General features: G+C 37.7%; 1 protein-coding gene across 1 annotated transcript in view; it reads left to right on the top strand.

Annotated features, from left to right (window-relative positions):
- The first annotated feature begins 7,290 nt into the window (after positions 1 to 7,290).
- NR6A1 (nuclear receptor subfamily 6 group A member 1) overlaps positions 7,291 to 26,451 on the top strand; it is a 250,333-nt gene continuing 231,172 nt past the window's right edge. The window contains exon 1 of the mRNA XM_074293063.1: positions 7,291 to 7,633. Within this exon, the coding sequence (XP_074149164.1) occupies positions 7,519 to 7,633 (115 nt within the window). The 5' untranslated portion in view covers positions 7,291 to 7,518. The remainder of the gene's footprint in view (positions 7,634 to 26,451) is intronic.

The raw sequence follows: 26,451 nt of genomic DNA, 5'->3' as shown, positions 1-26,451 counted from the left end.
TGGTTATTTCAAACTGGATGTTTCAGAAGCTATACGTCCCATACATCCTAAGCTAAATTTATTATCTCAAAAACCCCCCAAACCTTCTTTCTTCCAATGTTCCCTATTCCTGCCAAAGGTACCATCATCTTTCCAGTCTCTTAGATTTTTAATCTAGGATTATCTTCAATTCCTCATTTTTTCTCACTCCATGTATTCCTCCAGTTGCCAAATCTTGCCATTTTTTGTCCATAGTATCTCTTGCAGACATTGTTCCCCACAAATTTTGGTTGCACCTTTGATAAAGTCTTCATCACTTGTTGGTCAGATTATTATGACAATCTCTTGATTGGGCTCCCTGCCTCTAATCAATCACCATTACAGTTAATCTGACACATTGATTAGCCCCCAATCTATCTCTCCAACCTCATTGCATATTACTCCCCCTCTCATACTTTGTGACAAGCCAAATAGGCTTCCTCATCATTCTTTTCTCATGATATTCCTCCATGTTCTGGATTCTGTGCCTTCCGTCTCTGTCTCTGTCTCTCTCCTCTCTCTCTTTCTCTCTCCCTGTCTCTGTTTATATCTTTCTTATATATACATATGCACACAAACATACATATATGATATACATGCACATATACATATATAGTATGTATTTGTTGTCTCCAATATTAGGAGGAAAGTTCCTTGTGGATAAGGTTTGTTTCATTCTTTGTACCTATATCACCATCACTAGCAAATAGCAGTTGCTTATTAAATGCTTGCTGATTGATACAAATACAAATACAAAAATAAATAGCGCCTATTCTCATGAAATCCACACGCTGATTGGGTGAAGAAACATATCTATAGGAAGGTTCTGTCAGAGTGGCTAGCAAGCCTAGGGCTCCTTAGAGTGCATCTATAGGTTAGATGGCAATCCTAGGGATCTCAAGAGCATGTAGTGAGGGCAAAGGACCTTAGGACCAAGTGGTAAGCCAAATGGCAAGCTTGAGTTATCTTCCCTCTTACCAATCCTGCATATTATGGGTGGTGACTACTAGATCCTCTGACTGATGCCCACTGAAGGGTGGGCATGTAAAGGAGCCTCTGGCTTGCCACCATTGTGAAATGATGAGTTTAATTTGAGGCTTAACTTCTTAGTCATTTAAACTATTTATCCCAGATTGGGACAAGTTACATAGACTATCCTTTCATCTGCAGGTCATAATCTGCACAATAAACCTTCTTCATCTATTTGGTCTTTTCAATGCAGGCAATCACGTCAAACCCTTTTGAGTATTACAGATCTATTCCAGTAAGCTTTACAAAATTCTGAGACTTCATGCAATCAGAAAGCTGACATCCATAAGCAAGAGAATCTGGAAGCTCTTACCATCCATGGGGAATCTCTATTAAACTTTTAATTCTGTACTAAATTTCCAGGGATGAATACCTTTACTGAGCTTAACTTTTACATTTCTGTTTTTTGCTATGCCTTATGATCATTTAGCAAAGTTATCTTTGTTGTTACATCTATCAAAGAATCTTATATGATCCTGATGCATGGATTTGAGAGATCTTATTAGAAGAGATAATTCTTCTCTATTGAATAAAATATTTTTTCATGATCAGCAAATAATAAGCAAGCAAAGTGAGACTTTGAATTCTCTACATCTTTGAGTCAATTGTATAGATGATGCTTATAAAATTTTTTACATAGATGGTAAAGTAGGCACTTGGTCAGTAAATGTTGATCTTCTCTCAGTTGTCTTCTGTTTTTATTAATGAAGACTGAGACTCCTTCTTCCTCACTCCTTAGTAGCTTCTTTAGAAACCTTACAAAGCGATCTCTCAAAACCTTTCTCCCTCAATTGTAACACTAGACACTCTATATTAGCACATTTAAGACTATAATATTAGTGTCTATCAGTGGTTCTACTGCTTTTGAAAATGAAAACAACTTTTTATAAACTATTTGCATATTTTTTCCATATTTCTTCTGTTTACTATCCTTCCATTTTTATGTTTAAATGTCATCTGGATGCCTTTGTTTAATTGACTCTCTTGCTAAGCTTTATTTAAGCTGGTTTTAAACTTCCACTATTTCTCCCTGAATTGAACTAATACTGCTTATAATCTCCTCTAGTTCTTTGTAATAATTCACAGATAAATTTATCTTATAAATGGGTATTATCTTTGTCTACCATTTCCCTCTGTTTGGTAAGTTGTTTGCTGACAAAATCTTTTTGATTTGTATTAATTAAACTTTCTATGTGACTCTGAGTAAATCATTTAACCTGTATTCCTCATTTTCCTTATTTGCAAAATGAGCCCAGGAAGAAAATGTCAAACGACTCCAGTATCTTTGCTAAGAAAACCCTAAAAGGGGTCACAAACAGGGGGCACAACTGAAACAATTAAACAGCCACCATAAAATTATTATAGTAAGTGTTGCTATAACTTTTGTCAATGATTTGTTTAAATAGGTCAGGATTGAGTTGTTTCAAATGGATCTTTTTCTCTTTCTTCTAGCTTGTCTGAGCTTTGTTCTGGTAAATTAATGATTTCACTATATGAAGATAGCTGATTAAGAGATAGCTCATCTTTCCTATCTATTAAAGTTCAGCCACTTTAATTCTTGTGATGTTGTTTGATATTATTTGCTTGCTGTGTCCACTGCCTTTTCTTTTATTTCTTTTCATGACTTATTTAAGATTGTATTATATTCATAATATGTTTTGGTAGTAATGTCCTTTGAACTGTATTATTATCTATATAGTGGTCCTCAAACTTTTTAAATAGGGGGCCAGTTCACTGTCCCTCAGACTGTTGGAGGGCCGGACTATAGTAAAAACAAAAACTCACACTCTGTCTCCACCCCTCAGCCCATTTGCCATAACCCAGCGGCCTCAGCCATCTGGCCCACTGGCCGTAGTTTGAGAATCCCTGATCTATAACATATATATTTATTTCTCTCATAAGTTTATTTAATTATACAAAGGCTCACACTGTATTAATGTTATTTCTTGTATAGTTTGGAATATATAATTTTAGAATAATTGGGATTTTTAAATGAAGCCAGTGTAATACATGTGAATCTCAATGGCTATTTAGTATTAATATAAAAGCTATTCTTGGTTATGTTAGTGACTTACATTTTAACTTTAACAATTTTTATTTAAGAATACCATATCAATATATGTAGCACTTTGAGTAACCATACTCTAAATGACAATGAAGTTTAATACAGATTACTTTAAAACCATTTTGAAATCACAATAAGCTTTTAAAAATATTTTATTTTTTCCCAATTACACATAAAGATAATTTTTAAAGTTCTTTTAAAAAATTTTTGAGTTCTAAATTCTCTCTTTTTCCCTTACCTTCCCTCTCTCCCTTCCTGAGACAGTAAGGAATATAATAAGCTTTTAAAAACATTCAGAAATCAATGTACCACTTCATACCTCTCAGACTGGCTAAGATGACAGGAAAATATAATGGCGGATATTGGATGAGATGTGGGAAAACTGGGACACTAATATATTGTTGGTGGAGTTGTGAATGGATCCAGCCATTCTGGAGAGCAATTTTGAATTATGCCCAAAGGGCTATCAAAATGTGCATACCCTTTGATCCAGCAGTGTGTCTACTGGTCTTATATCCCAAAGAGATATTAAAGAAGGGAAAGGAATCTGCATGTGCAAAAAATGTTTGTGGTAGCTCTTTTTGTAGTAGAAAAAAACTGGAAAATGATTGGATATCCATCAGTCAGGGAATAGCTGAATAAGTAATAGTATATGAATGTTGTGGGATATTATTGTCCTGTAAAAGAAAAAAAAAATCAGCAGGATGATTTCAGAGAGACCTGGAGAGACTTACATGAACTGATGCTAAGTGAAATGAGCAGAACCAGGAGGTCATTGTACACAGCAACAAGAAGACTATATATTATGATCAATTCTGATGGACTTGGCTCCTCTCAACAATGAGATGATTCAGGCCAGTTCCAATGATCTTATGATGAAGAGAGCCATCTACACCCAGAGGAAAGACTGTGGGAATTGACAATATAGTATTTTCACTCTTTTTGTTGTTGTTGTTTGCTTAAATTCATTTTTTTTCTCATTTTTCCCCTTTTTGATCTGATTTTTGTTTTTTTTGTGCAGCAAGAGAATTGTATAACAATGTTTATACATATTGAATAATGTTGTTTTTGTCCTTCCTTCTTGAAGATGATCGTGACATCATGATGCCATGAAATGCAAGTAAATTGGATTTCTGTATGATGGAGGGCTGTGCAGATTTCATCAGTCTCCCTTTCTATTCCAAAGACATCTGGGTCCAGTGGCTGAATATAGATTAGGATGGCTTAAGATGGGCCTGGATCCAATGGAAACCTTGGCCTTTTAAAGTTCCTTAATTAACTGGGGCAACTGCCTTCAAGTTTTAAAGATTCAAAAGCCATTCCTTCTTACCTAATAACAGCTGTTAAAAATATATCTAATAATATATTCTTTAATATATTCAGCATATTATATATATATATAATATATATAATATAATATATTCAGCACCATAGTGAGACATCAGAATAGAACTTTGGGGGATTACAAGGGGAAAATACCTGCAAAATAGCCTTGACTTCCTTCCCTCTGATTGCCTTTCATTTAAATCTTGAGTAGAAAAGAAACTAACTTGAAAGAGAGGGGAATATCAAAAAAATCAACTAGTCACCAATTCAGATCTTTCTACAGCCCACTATTTATCACCTAAGTATTTGTAAAGTTTGTAATCATTTGCCCATGAGCTTTGCATCTTCCCCAAGTGATGAGCACTGGAGGCATTGAATAAATTCTTGTTGCATTCAACTAATTAAATTTAAAGAATCCCTCTTTTACCAAATAAGGTAAGGGTAACCGAATCCCTCCAAATCTACCCATGGGTTTCTCTGTCATATCCTCTTGACAGAAGATATATTGTACGAGGGTGAGGGCCCAGTCTCATGCAAAGTCACAGACCATCTTTGGAGGGCAGCCTTTGATGCCAGGGATCTCTAACACCGAAGAAATGGGGAAAAATAAAAATCCTATTTAATTAAGAATCCATTTACTTGAAATGTATTTTATATAGCCCCTTGAGCTACATTTTCAAGAAGATTCAAGGATAAATACAGAGTATCTATTTTTCAGAAACTTCCAGTTTTTTTTGGAAGTAGGGGTGAGGAATGAAGGAAAAAAAGCACACAAAATTGCAATAAACAAACATTATAGGATTTAAAGCAGTGTTGGAATGTAGGATGGCTAGCTCCAGCCCACCATTTTATAAATAAGCATAGCCCAGATGATTACCTATTGCCTACATTTCAACTTGTTCAATCTATATCTGATTGTTTGCTGTCTTGGGGAGGGGAGGGGTAAGGGAGGGAGGGAGAAAAAATTGGAACATTTTGTAAAAATGGATGTTAAAAACTATCTTTGCTTGTTTTTGAAAAAATTAAAGCAAACTTTTTAAAAAGTGGGCCAGGGTCCCACTCTTAAATGGTCTCCCTGCCTTCATCCTTTGATTTAAATTTGTTCAAGTCACAGTCTCTGTAATCTTCCCAATGAGTAGGTTACTCCATTGCTCAAAAACCATGACTAGCTCTCTATTGCCTGTATTGCAAACTTCTTAAACTGAGCTAGACAGCACAGTGGAGAGTGCTGGATTTGCAATCAAGAAGATCTGGGTTCAAATCCTGCTTAGATATTTACTGTCTGTCAGATCCTGAGCGAGCCCTTTAACTCCTTTTAGCCTCAGTTTCCTTATCTATAGAATGGGAATAATGAGAATATCAAAGGAGATAAAGTTAAGAAGAATGGTTAAAAAGGGATAGGTTTAAAAGCCTTCATTTCTGCGACACTTTGGTGAGAGATTAGGGTGGGGGAGGAATAAAGAAAAGTGAATGTATTTCTGTTTTCCCACACGCTAAGCCAGGACCTGGGCGTAATCAAACTGGCGCCCAGCCTTCCAGTGCTCGGAGGGCTCTCGCGCCGGACCCTGGGTCGCAGCTCGGCCGCATCGGTAGTGGTTGTGCGCCATCTACCGGCCAGAGGTGGCTCCGCCGCTCAAAGCAAACGCTCGCTTGGGTCCGACTCTGGGGGACCGGTTTTTGTTTGTTTTTGATAAGGACGCCGGAGGGTTCAGCGTTTCCTTCTGCGGCTCATTTTTACAAATAAAAAGTTCTGGCAGGCAGGGGGAAGTGACTCGGCCCGGGTCCCACAGCTGGCGCGGGGCCGGATCTGAACCCCTCAGCCCCGCGCCGCGCCCCCGAGCGGCCTCGGGAAATAACCGCAGACCCCGCGGGGGATTTGGCTGCTGGACTAGTCCGGATTCGGAGGAGGGCTGGCCCCGCTGTTCTCTCGAGGCTCATCCCGCCCCCACATTGCATCTGGTGGAAGTCACAGTTCCTCTCTCGGATCTCAGTTTCCCTTTCTGTAAAAAGACTGCGGCATTCCTACGTCACCGGCACTTATTGATAACGTAGGTGTGGAAAAGGAAGACAGCGTAGGATCGTGAGATGGAGAACTGGGAAGAACTTGAGAAATCATCATCAGGTCCTACATTTTCCATAGGAGGAAACTGAGTTCCAATGGTGTCGTGGTATAAAGTGCGGGGTCAGCGGAAATTAAATTCCAGGCCCACAATGGTGTTTGTGCCACCCAGGGCAATTTATCCGAGTCTCAACTTCCCATCTGAAAAATGGGATTATCTCTGAATATCTAACTCACGGGGGTGTCACGCAGGTCTTTGGTAAATACTTTACAAATGTTCTATTACGATCGACAAGCAGATTGGCAACGGAAGGATAATTCTCGCAGCTCAATCCCGAGGAATTTTGTCCCGCAAAAACCAAAGAAGAGTGCCGAGGGACCCCGCCCCCTTAGCCATCCCACCTCTCGGGGGCGGTCCTTGTAGCACGTGCTCTTTTAGGCTACGGGAGCCTACCGGGAGGAAGGGGCGGGCCTTAATCCGAGGAGCTATTCTTCTGGAGAAGATTATTTTTTAGTAAAGGGGAAGAGACATTATCACAAAGTCTAAGGCTTTTGAAAAAATAAATGTAATGATATAATATCTAAGGTTTTAGTGATTTTTATTATAAAACAGAGGAACATGGAGGGATCATTCTTATCTATGATGTCATGGCCACTTTTGGGGGGGACGCATCGTTTCATCTCTACCCATAATGAGGGCGGTATTGGTATGTTCCGAGCCGGGGCGGGGCCGCAGAACGGACTCCATTTCCCAGCGTGCTTTGAGCAGCCCTGTGAGTTGGGCGCGGTGACGTCGGGGGAGGGAGCTGGCCAGTGCTGAGGGGCCGAGCCCGGGGTTCTACTTAGGAGTCTCAGTCAGCGCCTGAGCCTCGGGAACCCAGCACAACTCCCGCCCGGGGTCAGACAGCTCAACCTAACCCAGCTCGCCCCGGCCCGGCCCGGTCCGGGCCATGACAGCCTCCGCCTCTGGGGAGCCGCCCCTGGCGGAGCTGCGGGCCCCGCGCGGGCCCTGAGCGCGCCCATGGAGCGGGACGAGCGGCCGCACAGCGGCGCCGGAGGCTCCTCCGCCTCTCCAGAGCCGCCCCTGGCCCCCACCCCCGCAGCGGCTCCGGTAGCAGCCTCGGCACCGCGCAACGGTAGGTGTTCTGCACCCGCTCCCCGCACCATGCTCTAACTCCAGGCTCCCCGCCTCCTCCTCTGACCCAGCGCCCGCACTACCGGCTGTCCCTCCTCTAGTCATCCTCGGCATGTCCTGGACCCTCATCTCTCCGTGCTCCTTGACCTCCCCCTCTGCCCCCTACCCCCATCTGCAGACATTCCCTCTTCCTGCAGCCTTCTCTTCCCCTTTATCCCAATTTTCTGGTCTTTTTTCATCATCTTTCTTCAACTCAAATTCCATTTTCCGGACTCTCCTGCTTGATCCCTTTCGGCGAATCTCTCCCCATCTCCTTCCCCCAGTCTTTGGACCTCAGCGCTTTCCCCGTCCAGGAACTCTTCTCCCCTTCGGCCTTTACCCCTCTCCCCCCCCGGGTCCTCCCTCCCATTCTCCGAATCCTCCCTCCCCTCCACCTCTGCCCCCTCCGCTTCCAGTTTCTCTAGGACTTCAGCTCCTTAGTTCAACAACCTCTCACCACAATTTCCGGATCTCCTCTTGCCTCTATTCTTGGGACCCTCTCCCCTCCCCCATAGCCCGGATCCCTTCCCACACCCTCCTTCCCCGCTCCCTTAGACCCCTGCAGCACCCCAATCCCTGTTTCTTTTCCTCCCCGCGTTCTCCCCTCGCCACCCTCCCCTCCTCCCGGAGATGCTCCCACTTTTCTAGACCCCGTCTCCCCCCACCCCACCCCACCCGCCCTCGATCCCCTCTTTTCTCCTGGACCTCACATCCTCCCAGTTCTCCAGATCCTTCCACTTCTTCCGGCTGCCCCCACCCCATTCTACTACTCCCCCCTTTCTCCTTAGTGGCGGACTCCTCCCCAAATATGTGCTCCTGTCACCCCTTCCTCAGCTCTTCTCTGTCCTCAAAATCCCCCTTCCCGGTCTTTCGAAGTCTTACCTTTCTCAGACCTGCTCCGCCGCCCTCATTTCTGAACCCCGCCAGTCTGGGCTCTGGAGTGTTTCTCGTTTCCTCTTCAATTTTCCCGGCCCTTCTCCATCCTTAGCCCTCCTTCCCGTCTCTAGTTCCCGGGCTCCTTCCAGTTGCAGGCACACTTTTCCCGCAGATCTTTCCATCCCGGAGTAACCTCACCTAGGGGCCCGGCCGCTACTTCGCGGTCCTCCCAGGCAGCTCTCACCCACCACCCCGGGGGGAGCCCCCACTGTCCCGGGCTCCCCGAATGCCACTTCATGGCGGACCTCTTTCCCCTCCTCGGCCACCCTTCTTCCTATGTCCCTTCATTGTCCACGGTGTCTGTGACTTTGGTTATTATATAGAATCTCTTCTCTCCAATCTTCATCCCGCCCCCCAACTTAACTCTTTTCGAGTGCGGTTATCAGAGAATGGGACCCTGATTTACCTCTGGGAGAGCCTTAGGGAGCCCTGCTGGAGGAATTAGCCCTCAGAAGACTTTGTCCCAGTTGGGTCTTGGGAAGTTTGGGGAGGGCCCGAGTGAAGGCTTTGGAAATTGGAATGGCGAAGGTGGGCGTCCCGTTTGGGAAGCATCTCACCCCCCCAACACACACAAAATCTTTTTTTTTTTTTTTTTTTTTTTTAGGTGGGTGTGTGTACTTTTTATATGTTTGACATAGTTCCCTTCTGTTTTTGCCTTTGGTTTGTGTTTATTAGTAAAGTGTAAGAAGCCTTTGTGAGGTCGTAAAAGGTGAACTTTTGAACTTGGAAAGCGCCCTGGAGCAATTAGCTGCAGGAGCAATTGCACCGGGAGTTCTGAATTACAAAGGTTGCTTGGGGACCTGCTTTGGCAAATGCTGAAGTGGCAAAACCTTTTTATTTATTTGCTGTGGCTTCCACCTCTTACACATCTATGCATTTCAGGATGAAGAAGAGAGTAGCCCAAGTTTTACTCTTCATAGATACTTGAAAGTATTTACAAAGATTTAGTCTTCAGACTTCAGACATAAAATTTTAAAAAGTTGAAAGCCATAATAGAACATAACAATGTTAAAACTGAGAGGGACTGTAGAATATGGTTTGTTAGAATTTAGAGTTGGAAAGAATCTGGTATTCTGACTTCCTAATAAAGCCCTTGATTTGAAAATAACTGAACATTGTTATTGCAGAAATGCCTTTTAAATCTGGTTTAGAATTGGGAAGTATGTGTTTGAGGAATCTCTGCAGAATTTGTGACTTGAAATTCTTGCTAATCTTGATGCTCTTTGAAATAAATTCAGATGAGTTTGTATTATCTTAACATTTGAATGAAACATAAGTTGCAGGTGGAAAGAGGTTTTAAAAAGTTGAGTCGTATTTGATTTGACTCAGATTAAGACATGGGGAATGTGGATAAAAGGAATCCTTCCCTGATATTTGGGTGTCATGTGTGTGGTTCTTTGTGGTTCTTGACTTATGAATTGTGACCATGTTTGAAATCAATAAAATTTCCTGTCTTACAAAGAGATGGAACCTGGAATACAGTTAGGATAGGGAGAAAGAGTCTTGCAGAACAAAGCCCATCTATTTAATTTATTTTTTCCCCTCTGTAGTCTTTTTTTTTTTTAAATTTAGATTAGCTATATATGTGTGAAGACTGTTAAACCCACTATAATTTGGACTCCTCCCAGCAAGGACTATGAACATATGGAAAGTTAAATGTCCTCTGTTGCCTTTATGTAAAATTTCACGTTTACATTATGTAAAAATTCACTTCTAAGATGACAAATCTTTTATTACTTTTGGCTACTTAAAAGCAATATGGTAGTTAAGGAAAGGCTAGCAATTGCCTTGGCTATCAATTATTCATCGGTACATTTAAAGAACTTTAATGATCATTTTAATTCACCCACATTTCCTATTCATCTTCCTGAATTGGCCAATTTGAAATGACAGAGTTCTAGCCATCCCGTAGAAACCAGCATCTCTTTAGCATTTGACATTTGTCTTATTTAGGATTGCTGGATTCTTCTGTATTAATGAAAGCCGTCTCTGTGTTGCTGTAAACACACTGAAAATTGGGACATTAAGCCTAGCAAATAGTTATAGAACAGAAATGGAATGATCATATTTGAATGGGAGGATGAAAAATCTGACAGTTTATTTTTGCACTATCTTTTGTTCTTTCTTTGTATTAAAGCTTCAATTGGAACTCCCAAGAGAATCCCATTATGCTAGTGAAAATGGGTGGCACTCTATGTAAACATTTTTTAAAAATTTATTTGGGCTTCCTGGTTAGCTCTTTCTCTAGATAACATGAATAGGTAAAAAGCATAGAATAAAAAATGATTGCTCTGGAAGGAACCTTAAGAAAGCAGCTAATTCAGCTTTCTCATTTCTCTTTAAGTACTAGTCAGAAGAACTGAATTCTCACTTTTTGCACTTGTAACTGATTTCCTCCATTGTAATAAATTGTCCAGAGGTTTTTAAGTTTTGGGGGAATTTTGAGTTTGTGTAAAATAGAATCGGAGTAAATAAAATAAAATAAAAATGCTTAATGCCGATAGAAGCATGAAAACAATAAAACTCCTAAATGGAATTTTAGAAATGTTTTCCTAGAGGAATTCCTGGGGATGCTGAATTTACAGTCTTCTAAATGTTTTTTTCTGTTCTCTTTGGCAATAGGACAGCCTGCTTTTGATGCAAGCAGCTCCAACCCTTCCAGGAATTCTTTGTGCTGAGTGGGCAAGAAGATATTTTTTCCATTACTGTCTCATAGGGTCTTTTACAATAAATACATTTGCTCAACTGTAGTTATAACTGAGAGGGATTGTAGAAGGGTTTTCAGAAGAAAGAGGAATGATTTGGGGCTGCCAACAGGAATTCATTTTATTTGAGAAGAATGGGTAGTACATTTTCAAGTATGGGCATACATACTGCTTAAGAAGAGCTAATTGCCTTTTCAAAAGCAGATCACTGAGAGAAAAGACATTGGGGCATTTATTTTTACTAGAACAATGTAATAAATGGAAAATATATTTTAGTTATAACATTAATTTACTGTGTGGCCAACTTATGTAGTTAGAATGATTATATCGATGGCTCAAACGATATAATGTGATTTTAAGAGTCTTAGTGCAATTTTATGCTATTAAAGCTTTAATTAAAATTAATTAAAGCTATTTGAACTTTAATAATTTAAAAGTGCATTTTGACTTTTGGGATACTTTCTACTTTGAACAATAATTTGGACCAGATGATCTGAGGTTCTTTTCCATTTAAAATGTCTGTGATTCAATTCACTAAATTAAACCTCTATTATTGTATGCAGAAGCACCAAGGGTGGGTAGGGGGAGGGAGGGAGAGAGAAGAGATAAAGTTTAGATAAGATAGGGCTCCTGGCTTCTTGGAGTTAGCTTTTTCTTTCTTTCTTTCTTTCTTTTTTTTTTTTTTTTTTTTTAAGGAGATAAATATTCACAAATGTGTTGTTCTGCATTTATAGTTAAGTTCTTTAGAGAGATGGAAAGACAAGAGCTATATAATTGGGGATCTTGTTACTTTCTTGTGGGATCTGGAGACTTCAGGGAGGGAGAGGCGATTGAAAGGGTCATTAGAAATGCATGCACTAAATGATAAAGAAGAGGAAGGAGAGAGTATTTCAGGCCTCATACAACTGGAAGCAAAGGTATTGAGGTATGAGAATGGGGAACTTGTTATGGAATAGGTAGTAGTCCAATTTGGCTTGAATTTTAAATTATATGAAGTAGAAAGTGAGGGAGAGTCTAGAAAGGTGGGGAATGGTGTCACTTTGTGTAGGGCCTTAAAGCATTGGAATTAACATATTCTGGAAGCTACTGGAGGGAAGGTAGGAATCAGAGTTAAGACATTCTCAAATTTAGAGTATTTTGGAAGATTTGAGCTAGGTTTCTTCCAGACTGCTGAGGAAAGTGGTGCTTTTAGTGAAGTTGAAGGTTTAAATGAAATTACAGTCTCAAATTTATATGTTGGTGGATTCCCTTTTGTTGGAGATAGCAAAGATACTGTTGTTTTGTTGTGGCTATTTGGGATAACTTGTGTTATGCCACAGTTCTCTTTTATTGTTCTAAGTTTCCCTAAATTGTCCTGCCTCAGTTTCCCTAATTGTTCTGCTCAATCCTACAAAGCCACCTCTCCCTCTTAATCAGAATATTTGATAAGGATAAAAGATATTATATTTTAGAATATCAGAATGCCTTTCCCCATCCCAAGCTAATTAGGATATCAGATATTGTCTTATCAAGATGTCTTCCCCCATTTCCAGTGGCTCACCCCACCCTGTCAGAGTCCTGTCCCACTAGCACTCTGACTCTGCTCCTGCCTCAGTCTCCCCCACATATGTCATATGTCATTGAGAACTCCCATTATTTGCTGGATTCTTGGAGAAGATAGTCTCAATCAGCCCTGGGACTTTCCCTTTTGGATAAATTATTAAATAGTCTCTAATCTCTATCTTGCCTCAGTTTCTCCGGCATTACACTTGTAGGAAGAACTCAGTCATTCCCTGTTTCCCCATATTCCAAATCAGTCTGTAAAAAACTTGGTGGGAGAAGGAGTTGCCCAGTTTATACATGTAATTTTACTTTTAAAAATCTGGGATTGTGGAGGCAACTAATATTCAGATTTATTCAGGTGCTTTGTTGAAACCTTTCTAATACTTTCAAGTTCTCTTAAAATGTCACGACTTCTAGGTATCCAGGGCATCTTCTTTGATATCCTTCAACAACTTTTACTCTTTCTGATGCACTGTTGAAAGGACACATGCTATAGTGGAAAGAGCCTTATCCTTATTTCTAAGAACATGAGTAGAAATTCTTGGTCTGGAATTTACTAACCATCCAACCTTGGGTTAGTCATCTGATCCTTAGTTTCCTCATCTGTAAAATGAGGTTATGAAGAAATGACTTAAAAGTGAGAGTTATTGTATATGTCTTAATCCCCAATCAGGCTGTGAATTCTAATAGCTAGGGTCCTACCTTAGTCGAACTTTTCCAACCCTCCAAGCCTTTAGCATACACAAATAGGAATTTAGTATTTTATATTTTTTATTTATGGAGCTACTTCAAAATCTTGGAATATTTGCATTATCTGATATCAGAGTTCTTATGAGAAATGCTTATAAAATCTTAAAGATTTTCATCATCATTTGATAGAGGAACTAACTATAACTTTCCCTTAAGTCACACAGATACAAAGTGTTGGAAAAGGTATGATTGAATGATAAATACTTTCACATAAGTTTGCATTTAATTGTATTTATTGGTTCATATGAAGGTTTGCTAGTTTTAAATATCTTTAACAGCTGGAAGGCTAACCTTCCTCTAGAGGAAAATTGTCTTAATTCCATTGTTAGGAAGCTAATCTAGATACTAGTAGTCTTTTCAGTTTTCTTTTTCTTATATTTATTCCAAAATTGTATTGCTTCTTTTTCTCCATTGTGGTGGAGCTTAATGCCTTTCCTTTGTTGACTATTTCCAATGTATATAATTGGTATGAAAGCGAAGCTTTTGGCCAGTTACCTTTGAAGAGTAATATTTATATTGATTAAGATTCTTTTAGGTTTTTTTTTTTTTTTTTTTTAAAGCCTGAGGCATTCCAATGTGCCTTCTACTATTGTGAACTTAGCTCTATCCCTCTTTTGTGTGGGAACTCTGTCAGAGTTGGAGGGAAAAAATCAAAGAATTCCTTGACCAAGAACAGATAAACACTTTGGAGAATGAAGGTTGGGGGTTGGTTGAGGGTGGAGTAGGAAGGGAAGGAACAAAGAGAGAGCAATTGATTTCTTAGTTTCCAGGAAAGTTAGTGAGATTTTTTTTCCCTCCCAAAATTATTGGGGGTTTTTTCCACTTAGTTATTACAGTGACAAATATGAAAATGATTGCAAATGAAACCATGAATGACATTAATTTTTTAAAAGTATTTGTTAACTTTAATATGGTAATAATACCCTCTTTGCTTCTGCCTTTTGAACTTTGGCATATTTTCTTGGATTTTGTTGCTGGGGGTCCTTTCTTTTGTCAGTGTTTTGTGTTCCACTTTTGAAAGGTTGCCAATATTTAGTTGTTTTTTTGTTGTTGTTGTTTTTTTTTACTCTTATTTACATAGTTCTGAAATGGTTTCATGTTTAAAACAAGGTAGCCTACGGGGAGTAATTGTAGCTTGTTGTTGTACCTACATACGCAAACAAACCAGGATTGAATGGAAACCTTTTCCTTCCTAACTTTTGTATCCATGAAGTCACAACAGACATTTTCTCTCTTTTCCCTCAAGTTTAGAATTTAATATTGTAGGTTTCAATGTATTCCCTCAGTTAAAAATTGAGATTTAGGAACATTACAGGATTACAAAAATCTAGCCTGATGGAGTCATGAGACTAGATTTTGTGTCATAGCTTTTATTAGGTGTGGGACCTTGGGCAAGTCACTTTATTATTCTCTGAGCATGTTTCAACATATGTATAATGGAGGTAATAATGCTTGAAAGCAGTAACTCAAAAGGGGTATTATGGGGAAAGATAATCTTAAAACCTATAGACCCGGATTTGTTATTCCAGTTATCTTGAATGTATGTCATAGCTCGATATAAATCTATGTAAATCCCTAAGAACAGGGACCGGATCTTATCTGAACTTGCTATCTTGAACAGTGCTCTGCACACAGTGATTGGGTGTTTAGTATATAAGTGCATGAATATATAACAGAACTGCAGTTTGTCTAGTTCCTTGGAGTGATCTCCCCCAGGGCAAAATTGATGGAAACTTAAAATTCAGCCCTGAATTCCCCTTCCTGTGAATAAATTAGTATTTCATGTCTAATATATTATGGTATGCCTAACTCCTCTCCTACACTAGAGAAAATTGAAGGACTAGTCATATGGAGAGATCTCTTAGACACTCACCCCCACTATCTTTTATACATTGTTACAAAGAATTTTTTGGCCACCCGAGATTGGCTTTCAAAATTCCTTAGTAGGTGTGAGTGTTATCACAGCTTCTAACCCCTTTCTTAGGAGAAGAAAGAGTCTGTCCCTTGATACAATGATTATTTAAATCTGGCTTTCTCATTGTAACTTGGTAATTCTAATTAACAGTGATTTACTTTGGGAGAGGATCAGGCTTTCCTAGGGCTCCTGGCTGGTGGGTTAAATTGCTTCTCCACCCTCCCATCTCCAGCTGCCCCTATGTCTTTTGATCCCCAGGCTACAGTGATTGGCCTTTGAGCAGGTTAACTCAAATTGTTTTGGAAATCTCTAACTTTGGAGGTATTCTTTGACTTTCGGCTTTTGGAGACTAAGGAAAAAATTGAATATTAACTTAATTTTAAATTATCTGCTGGAAGGGAACCCTTTGAATTTTAAACATATGGTGCAGACATTGTGTGGGCAAATTTAGGTTAAGTTAAAAATAAGCAAATTTAGAATTAGAAATCCTAGTTACTAAAGTGCTGTTAGAAACACTTGATTACTTATTTGTCATTGAAATGATTTCTGAAAAGAATTGCTTTGTTTTTATCAACCCATCTAGAATGTTACCATTTTCTTCAAAAAAATGCTTGATATACATACACACACACACACACACACACACACACACACAAACTGATTTTTACTATGGGTAAGTTCACTATATTTCTTTAAGCCTCTTTATTCATCTGTGAAGTGTAAGTATTATTCTTGTCTCACAGAAGCACATTGGAAATGTGAATAGTTACTATAAAAGTGTCTTCAAATGGTGAAACCACTGGCTCTTAGTCACATTTTTCTTATAGTGATTTTATACCAGCAGAGCCATTCAAGTAGAAACCACAGATGGCAGTAGTAGTATATTTTTCTATTTCTAAACTGATTTACATATCTATCCATCTCAATTTCTGATATATTAGCATGTATTTGTGTGTACATGTATAGTATATGTGTTCACTTTTTTCCTGGTTTTGGTCCTATCTGTCTCCATGTGCCACTACTTTGTCAATTGCTTAGGTGTACCATTTCTGAAATCTAATACCAGAAAAGCAAAAACATTATGTGTTCTTGGGAAAAATTAATAAATTTGATGGAAAGATCTATTTAGTGAGTGGTTTACCCTAGAATGGTGACTCTCATGACTATGCGGAATTTTGGGTGTGAATTTGTTTTAAAAAAAAGTGCTAGTGATAATTTAATATTTATATATATAGATGTGTGTATTCATATATATATTTGATATTTCTCTTAGAAGGTGCCTCTAAAAACATCTATTCAGGTAATTAATAATTGCAATGGAGGTAGTTAAGACTTAGTTGGTTTATAATGAAAATAGCTCTCTTATCTGATTTATTTATTTAGAACCAAATCAAAGTGGGGCATTCTTCCTAATTATACCTTACTCTCAACATGTTCTCAGATGTCTTTTGTTAACTGACATTAGAAACCTCTTTGTTGACCCTTAATTATCTTAGTTGTGGCTACAAGAGTCTAATAAGAAGTTACTCTTTCTCAACCACAAACTCACAATTTGGATAAATGGTAAATAATAGTATTATAAGTATGAGGGTTGTGGTGATACTTCTAGTGTTTTTGTCATTAGAAGTCAACTTTGTGAACTAAGAGTCATCCTTACATAACAGAAGAAACTAAGGCTGGTCACATAGTTAATTTAACATGTCAGACTAAGCATTCAAACTGCAGATTCTTTGTGCTATGTCACTGCTTGCTTCTCATACCAAACTATTAATGGCTTGACTGTAGAGGTACTGATGTGAGATGAACAAATCTAGCGGATTTTTGGCTGGTAGAAAAAGGATTTACACTGACGTTGTTTAGAGTATTAGGTTGGGGTATTATCTAAAAATTTCAAGAGATTTTATTTCTTCTATGTATTGTCCTTCAATAAAACCAATTCCCAAGTTGATATTTTCATGAGTTGCAGGGGAAAAATGTCCCCAGTGATGAGTCTTCTGGAAAATAAAGACAGAAGCTAGTCTGCAAACCAGAGAGACTCCATTTGGATTCTGTAATCAAAACCTTTTCAACTTGATAGGAGCACAACCAGGGTTTATGTTTCAGTGGCATTGCCTGAGAACTTGGGATCATAATTTGGTGTTCATTGATTAAAAAAAAAAAAAAATTTTTAGTTGTATGTAATGTTTAGGGAATTTGTGTCACTTAAAATTTGATTTTCCCAAACGGTTTTCTCTTGTCTTGATCTCTTTAAAACTTTGTTAAATTGACTGTATTTGTCTTGCAGTGTTTGTTTCTTATCTCCTACTAAGCTATGGCTCCTTGAGGACAGAAACTAGATCTCAGTTAAGCTTTGTATCGCTTCTAGCTCCGGCATAGTGCCTTGTACACAGTAAGAATTAATCGATTTGTTTTATTTAAATCTCCCCCAACTAGCAATTTTAGAAAATACCATGAAGATCAGTGTGGAATCAGCATTTCAGTTTCAGCCCTGGGACAGACTGCCCTGTCTCTGGTGTGAATGACATTTTAGTGTAAGTCAATTACTTTGTTGTTAAGGGGGTTAAGGCAGTTGCTAGGTAGAAGTCATTCTGTGGTAAGCCAGCAAGCTGAAGAAATGTCACATAACAATGTGAATAACAATGAGTTACAGGATCAGAACTTCCAGTGAAGCTTGGTATGGGGATTAAAGGCCAGAAAAGTGTTTGGGGGAGGGCGAAATGGTGGAAGAAGTCATTCTTGGGAGTTTGTATCATTTGAATGGAACACATCTTCAAACAGGTTTTATTTTATATTGCTGGCATAGTTTACTCATGAGAATAAATTGACCTTACCTTTCACAGAACTCATTCAACAAACATTTATTAAGCACCCATGATAATGACAGGCACTTTTAGGTATTGGACATACAAAGACAAAAAATAAATTAGTCCTTGCCCTCAGTGAGCTTTCATTAAATTGTGGAAACATATCCACAGAAAAGTAAATATAAAAGATTTACGTATAGTAGTTGGAAGGAGACCATTAAGAGAACTATATCTTGGAGACTCTAGATAGATTTCCTGTAGAAAATGCCACGTGAATGAAGTTTTGAAGAAAGCTGTGGTTTGGGAGGGAGGTGAGGGGGAAGGAATGTGCAAGAGCACAGATGTGGAATCTGGAAGACTTGGTAACTAATTGACTTTATAGGGTTTAAGGGAAGAGTTGGATGACTCTTTAAGGTTTCAAACCTGAGTACTTGGAGAGGGTGTTAGTGACCAACAGAAACAGGGAAGTTAAGAAAAGGGGCTAATTTTAGGAGCTTGTGATGGCTCTTTAAGATATGTTGAATTTCAGTTATTAATGAGAGTAACTCATAGATAGTTGTTGGTTCAGTATTCCAGGCAAGATAATAGGTATGGTGGATATGTAGGCTTGAGAGTTGTCTGGGATCTTGCAATATAGATCAATGTTAGAAAAATAATTCAGCTGCCTCATTTTACAGATGGTAAAATTGAATCCGTAGAAGATGATGGAGTTGCTTAAGGTTATACACCTAGTTAACTGGAAAAGCAAGGATGATAAACTTTTGGATGATTTTGGAAGTAGTCCTTCAGTTATTGGACAGTACTGGATTCAAAATTCTTTCTCAAATAAAATCTGCCAAATTATAACTTGAATGCATCATTCCTGGTTCACCTTGTAGACCATTCAAAATAAGACTGATTGCATGTAAAATACCCTTAGATATTTGAAGATAGCTACCCTGTCTCCCCTGAAGTATTCTGCTCCTTAGGCCAAATATAAAAAGTTCCTTCAGTTTTTCCCCAAAGATTTTGCTTGTAAGAGCAGCTTAACTCAAAGACAAGAGGCAGCCAGAACAATTGGGTTCTATAGAGCCCCCCTACTTTGCCATTCAACCTGAGTTTCTGGACTATAATTAACATCTGAATAAAATATATGAAAGCAGTATCAAATGATCTTTGAGGTCTCTGAGAATAGAAACTTGTGATTCTAATAAATAAATCATGCCTTTCCAGCAAAATAAGAAGTCTTGTTGGGAAAACATTTGTGGAGTCAAGTGATTTTGTTTTTTGAGAACAGAAAAAATTGGGCTACATAAAGGAAAGAAACTTAAATTAGCTAGTAGGAGAGAAGTTCAAATCCACAAAAGATTTAGAGCACAGGGCTAGGAATATATATATATAGATATAGATATAGTTATGATGCAAGTTTTGCTCTTGGGGACCTTATATTTTTAAGAAGCGGAAGATGCTCTATACCAATGATGGTGATATGGGGGGAAGAGAGAGAGATAAATACAGAAAAGACTAAACAAAATGTAATGTAAAGTAAGAAATCAGTTTTATTGGAAGGAGGGTCAAAGACTTCATGGAAGGTCAAAGCTGGATCTTGGAGGAAGGAAAGAACTCAACTGAGGAGTAGAATAGAGTACTAGGCCTGGAATTGGGAAAACCTGAGTTCAAATTCTGCTTGAGATGACTAAATAGCCATGTGATCCTGGACAAATCACTTAACTTCTGTTTACTTTAATCTACTGGAGACGGAAATGGCACACTAAAAGATTTCATGATTTTAGCATCATTGCCAAGAAAACCCCATGGACAGTATGGTTCACGGAGTCAGGAAAAGTTGGGCATAATAAAACAAAAACAAACATGAGTAATGGCACTGAAAATAATTAAATGTTTCAAATGGAGAATAAGTTGGCCAGTCAGTTGACTTATAATGTGAAGGACTTTCCTTTGAATGCCATTATCACAATTGTATTTTTTTGGTGGTAACTCATATTTCTATGGTATTTTAAATGTTGGAAAGCACTTTGTTCTTTAGTGGGTTGTATGATCATTATATCCCCACTTTATAGATCAGCAAAGTGAGGATTAGAAAAATTAAATAATTTTCCACACAGCTAATAAAGACAGAGCCAGCATATGAAACATGATTTTCTGATAGCAAGTCCAATATGTTTTCCAACCTCTTAACATACAGTAAGTGATGGATTGCTGAAGTCTTGAACGGAGGAGCAGCATGATTAGAATTATGCTTTAAGAATTTTACTTTATAGGGAAGTGTCCTGAAGAAGGGATTGTAGAAAAAAGAAGTTGGAAGAGAGAAATTTATTAAGACTATAATAATAGTTCAAGAAGAGATGAGAAGGCTTGAAGTAGATTGGTTACAGTAGATGATGACAGAATGGAATAGGTGAGAGGAAATAGAAATAATTAGGGTTGGTAGTTAATTCATTATGGAGAATGAGGGGAAAAGAATGAAAGATGAGATTTGAGGAAGCTAGGTTTTCAGTATCCAAGGAGGCTTCAGGGAAAGATAGAAATTTCAAATTGTGGCCAAAGAGAGGATATTTATGATACACATGTACTCAGCTAGCTTCATCTTCTTTTGCTAGCTTTCCTGATATTAGGTCTGCAAAATTTAACTCTCATAAAGTTGGTTGTTGGCAAATCAGGGGCTTAAGGAGGGAGAAGATACTTTAATTTAGTCTTTTGCTAGTATCCCTAAGAAGGCTAGAAAGAATGAGTGGACTTAAATTCATTTCCATCAAATGGTAGTGGTCTTATTTTGGGGGAAAGAGATGGTGTATTCAAGTATATCCCCTGCAAGTTAGACCTCGAAGAGGTGTTTGAATTTATTTAACCCACTTTCCTCATTTTATCAAGAAAAGAGATGGCTTGCATGGTCTTGCCCAAGGTCAAATTGTTTATGTGGCAAAGTTGGAACTTGTAACCCAGATCTATTATTTTAAATCCTGTGTTCTTTCCCTCTGCCTTAGTTGCCTCTTCTGTAAATGACTATATCTTGAGGAAAGAGAATCTGAATTCCAGTCCTAATCTTGTCACTTGTTTAGTAATCTTGGACAAATCATTTTAGCTCCTTGAAATATATTCAGCTTCTTTATCTATAAAGTGGGAATAATAAATTCTTGTCTTACCCTAGGACAGTAGATTTAGAATTTGAAGTGATCTCAGAGACATGTAGTTCAACCCCCTCACTTTAGAGAGGGGTTTCCAAGGTCATACACTAAATATAAGAGGTTGGATTTGAATCCAGGACTTCTGTGATAACAGAACAATTCTACTTAGCTATACTTTGGATGGTTGTGAAGAAAATACACAAAGTGCTGTAGAAGGGGCACCTAATATTTTTAATTATGATTTATTTCTTCTTTAAGACAATCAGTCCCTGTTGGTAAAGTTATTTTTGATTCAGAGTTCTTAGGATCTAGCATCATTCTATCAACATCTTGAAAAGATTCTCTTCAGGCCAGATGACCTAGAGAATTCCAGATTCAATTTAAAGGGGAAAAAAAGGCCCTGTATAACAGAAGGGAGACCTTTTTAAATGTTGTGGGTCAATAAAAGGAAAGCTCAGCAGGAAGGGGATGGGTAGTGCAAGAGTGGGGGAGGGTGCAGCTACAGGAGAGAGGTAGGATTTAAATTTTTTTGGGGGGGATGGGAGACTTAGAGAAGAGTAAGAGCCATGATTGAAATATTCATCAATCATTTTACTGGCACCAGGAAACCAATCAGCCTTTTAGAGAGTAAAACATCAGTCACATAATGGAAAATTGCAATTGCTTCTTTCCCCTTCCCCTCCCCGACTCACCAAATACAGGAAAATTCCTTTTCATGCCAATGATTAAATCTGAGAGGTAGAAAGCTTGGCAGGAATTCAAAGTTGTCTAATTGCATACAGCTCTGGAAGGTACCATAGAAAAAAAGATTTAACTTAACTTTTGGGAAAGGTGAAATGTTTTTATATGCAATCAGGAGATGTCATAAAATACAACAGCAAAAAGTCTTCCCACTTGTTTAAAAAAATAAAAAAGTATGGGGATTTCAGAATATCATATAATATGAAATAAATGTTAGAGCTCATGTGGTTCAATGTACTCTCATTCCATGAGGAATATGGATGCATCCCAGTGGAGACCATAATGAATGGAGGAATCCCAAAACTGGGAAGTGACTCAACCAAGAAAGTTGAACTACAAATTAGTAGCTGTGTCTCTTCCCTGCCAGTGTAGTGTTTCTGTGATTTGTGGTAGCCTATTTCTTTTAATTCTGTTGGCTTATCTAATTGATGTGCCTTTTGTCTCTTAGTTCCTTTTATTCATTTAATCACTGGTTAGATCCTTTTCCTTCTAGTTGAAATAGGATTGCTCATTTGGTTTCATACAAGGTGTCTTCCCAATCTGTCTGGCAACAAGCTTGTGTTAAGTACTACCTCTGTACCAGGTAGTGGTACAGGTTAGGTAGTGGGGATACAAAAATCGCTGCCTTCAAGAATCTTATGTTCTATTAGGGAAAGCAGGGAAAGACAATCTGTATACATATAAATACATATAGAATAAATGAGGCAATTTTGGAGGGAATAAACTGGAGGGATACAGAAAGATCTCACATTGTAAGTGGCATTTGGGCTGAACTTTGCAGAAAATTCTCCCCAAGAATCAACAAAGAAACTGAGAGAACAATAGTGCTAGCAAAGTTTCGAGCTTCTTTCTATATAAACAAACACCCCAAATCAACAATAGTTCTAAGTGATAAAAACAGAAAGGTTAATGCCTTCCAAAATGACTATAAAATGCATAACATATTTGGGGATTGATCTAGCCAAACACATTCAATTACCTGTATAAGTTCAATTACAAAATGTTATTTTTGTCTGCTGGATCCCCAGTACTTAGTAAACATTTAATAGATGATTGTTGATGACTTATTGATGATGGATTATTTAAAGAAATAAAGAAATTCTTAGAATGAAAGGTATATTCAGTATTTATGGCTAGATCAGATCAATATAATACAAATTACCTACTACTAAAGTTAATGTACAGATTAAGTACTATACCACATTACCAAAGGGACAATCTATGGGGCTAAACAAAATTATAAAATTCCTCTGAAGGAACAAATGATTTAGGTTATGAAGGGAAATGATAGGCTTATGAGAAAAGGAAGAATGAAGGGATTTCAAACTATATTATCAACTTTGCAATCATCAAAATTTTGGTAACTTTTTTTTTTTTTTTTTTTTTTTTTTTTTTGTAAAGAAGATCTTTGGAACAGACTGGTAGCCAAAGAAGAGAAATTTTTACCCAGTGTTTGATAAATCCCAAATATAAATTACCTAGAAAAGAACTCCTTATTTAAAAAGAATGGTTACAGGAAAGTGGAAAGCACTCTTGCAGAAATTAAGTTCCTACTATGCCCAGGTCCTGTATTAGGCCCTGAGGATACAAGTACCAAAAAAGAAAGTCCGGACTCAAAATAAGCTTAAAAATCAAATGAGGGAGACAGCAAGTACATATACAAGCATATGTTCAACAAGTGGTTGGAGTGGGGATCAGGAAAGGTTTCATTCAGAATGTAGTGGCTGCACCTCATATTAAAGCCAAAGAGGGACTCAATGAGGCATACTAGTAAGGAGGGAGAGATTCCAAGTGTGCAAAGCCAAGGAGATGGGAGTGAGGAAAAAGACAGACCAGTTTGGCAGGGTTGGGAGGGGAGATGATGGCTTGTATGCCTGGAAAGGCCATTTTAATCAGGTTGTGTGTTTTATAGGAGGGCTTGAAGGCGGCAAGAGATCAGTGCTCTCCAGGACATCACATGGTGCTGACTATAACAATTTTTTGAATTTTAAAGGAAAGATAAGATTTCTCAAGAGGGGATGCAATAAATGCCTTTGGTAAGAATGGAGAAAATATAAAAAAGGAATAATGTAATGGAAAGTACAAAAACCCAAAAGATGGATTTAATTCATCCATCTTCAAATAACTATTATTCTGCAAGGATATATGAATCAAAAAGTGATGGAGAAGTGGGAATTTTTAAAATTTAATTTAAAATTTTGTTTGCAAAACAATCCCCAAGCCTAACTCCTAAAGTAAGCTCTTTACTAGCCTTCAAAGGAGAAAAATATCATTTCTCAAGACAAAAAGCTATTCCCCACAAGAAATATTCAACTTAAAAAGTAATTATATTCCAGTGTTTCACTTAGAAGTGTTCTTTAACCTTTTTTGTTTGTTTAATGGATCTCTTTTGCTGGCTAAAGTCTGGGGGCCCTTTTCAAGTTAATGTTTTTTAAATGTATAAAATAAAACACATAAATATAAAGGAAAATGTTTAAATATATTTCCAGAATATTTTAAAAAGTAGTTCATAGACCTTCCTTGTTCCCCACCTGAGGTTAAGAATCCTCGATGTAGAAGGTGATTATTTGGGTTTTATTTTCTAAAAGAAACAATATTAAAAAGGATAAAGATCCTGGATGCAATTTATTGCAAGAAATAATGGAAATTGTCTAGAACTATTAGACTCAGAGAGAAGATATAATCTTACCAGTTACCTCCTGAAAGGAACCCCAAAAGGAAAATTACCAAGATTGTTTTAACCAAATTCCCACAAGAAACTACATTAAATTCATCTAGAAAGAAGTGGTTCATCTACCAAGGAACCAGTTAGGATCACATAAAGACCCCAGAAGTTTCTACAGTAAGTGAGGAATCATGGCATACAATATTTCAAAAAACAAATGTGATAAAGACTTGTAACCAAGAATAATTTAGTAAAGCTAAATTTAATTAGAACAGGAAGAAAATGGATTTTTAGTGTAATAGACGATTTTAAAGCATTTCTGATTATTACACTGAGGCTGTGTAGGAACTTTGAAATACAAATATTAAGAATGAAGAGAAATCCAGACTAATACATTTATTTGAGCAACTGGAAAGAATTGCTTGATACTGTAACATTCGAATAGAGGGAGAAGAAATATGTGTTCTTATAAAAACAAAGTCTTCAACAGATAGTGAAGAAGTTAAATAAGAAAAACAGAGGACCTGGAGGTAAGTAGATGTATTCTTAAGAAGGGAGAGTAAAAGGAATAGATAGACAAGCCTGAAACAGAGGAAGAAGCTTAAGTAGAACTTAGTATTTCTTGCTATTGAGGTGCAAGAGGTGAAGAGTATATAAGCAATGGAAATGGGGGTAGGGAGAAGAAGAGTGAGCAAGAGATGACTCTTGCTCTCATTTGCAAACTGCAAAGGAGTGAACATCCATACAAATAGTTTAGAGCATCAAACACTACTAGGAAACCATAGATAATGGGAAAGAGGGCTTAAAAGGAAAGATGATACTGGGGACAGAATAGATTCTGAAGGGAGGAATTAAAAAGGCAAAATAAAAGAATTAGAATCTGTAGGAGTACCCATTTGAGGGGAAATGCTTGAACAAATGGTAACAGACATATCATATAAAAAATTTAAAGAGAAACAAATGATACACTTTTCACAGTCACAGAGGATAAATCCAGAAGCCAAAAAAAAAAAAAAAAAAAAAAGGAGCAATTACAACAGATGAAATAATTTTGGTTACATAAAATTGAAAAGCTTTTGCGTAAACAAAAACAGTGCATCAAAGATAAGGGGAGCTGTTGACTTGGATTGGAGGGAAATCTTTGCATGGAATATTTTTAAGGATTTGATATTTAAATCATATAAACAGTAGAAATATTTAAGACCAAAAACTATTCCTCAGTAGAAAATTGGTCAAAAAATCTAAACACATAGCTTCTCAAAAGAATTTCAAACTATTAATCATGTGAAAGAATGCTCTATGTCACTAATAATACAAGTACTAATGAAAACCCTGAAACTTTATCTCACATGGAACAATTTTGGATATGATGATAAAAAAGATAATAGTCAAAATTCGGATGGTTGTGGAGAGACAAGTATATTGATGCACTGTTCACAATGATCTGTGAAATAGTATAAACATTTTGGACAATAATTTGGAATTATGCAAATACTGATTAAAATGTCTTAAATCCTTTGAGTCAGATTTCACTTTTAAGCATTTACTCCAAGGAAATCATGACAAAAAGGATTGTATACACCAAAATATTTAGAGC

The sequence above is a fragment of the Sminthopsis crassicaudata genome, chromosome 2, assembly GCF_048593235.1.
Source record: "Sminthopsis crassicaudata isolate SCR6 chromosome 2, ASM4859323v1, whole genome shotgun sequence".
Classification (NCBI taxonomy): Eukaryota; Metazoa; Chordata; class Mammalia; order Dasyuromorphia; family Dasyuridae; genus Sminthopsis; species Sminthopsis crassicaudata.
This window is presented reverse-complemented; position numbering and strand designations above follow the sequence as displayed.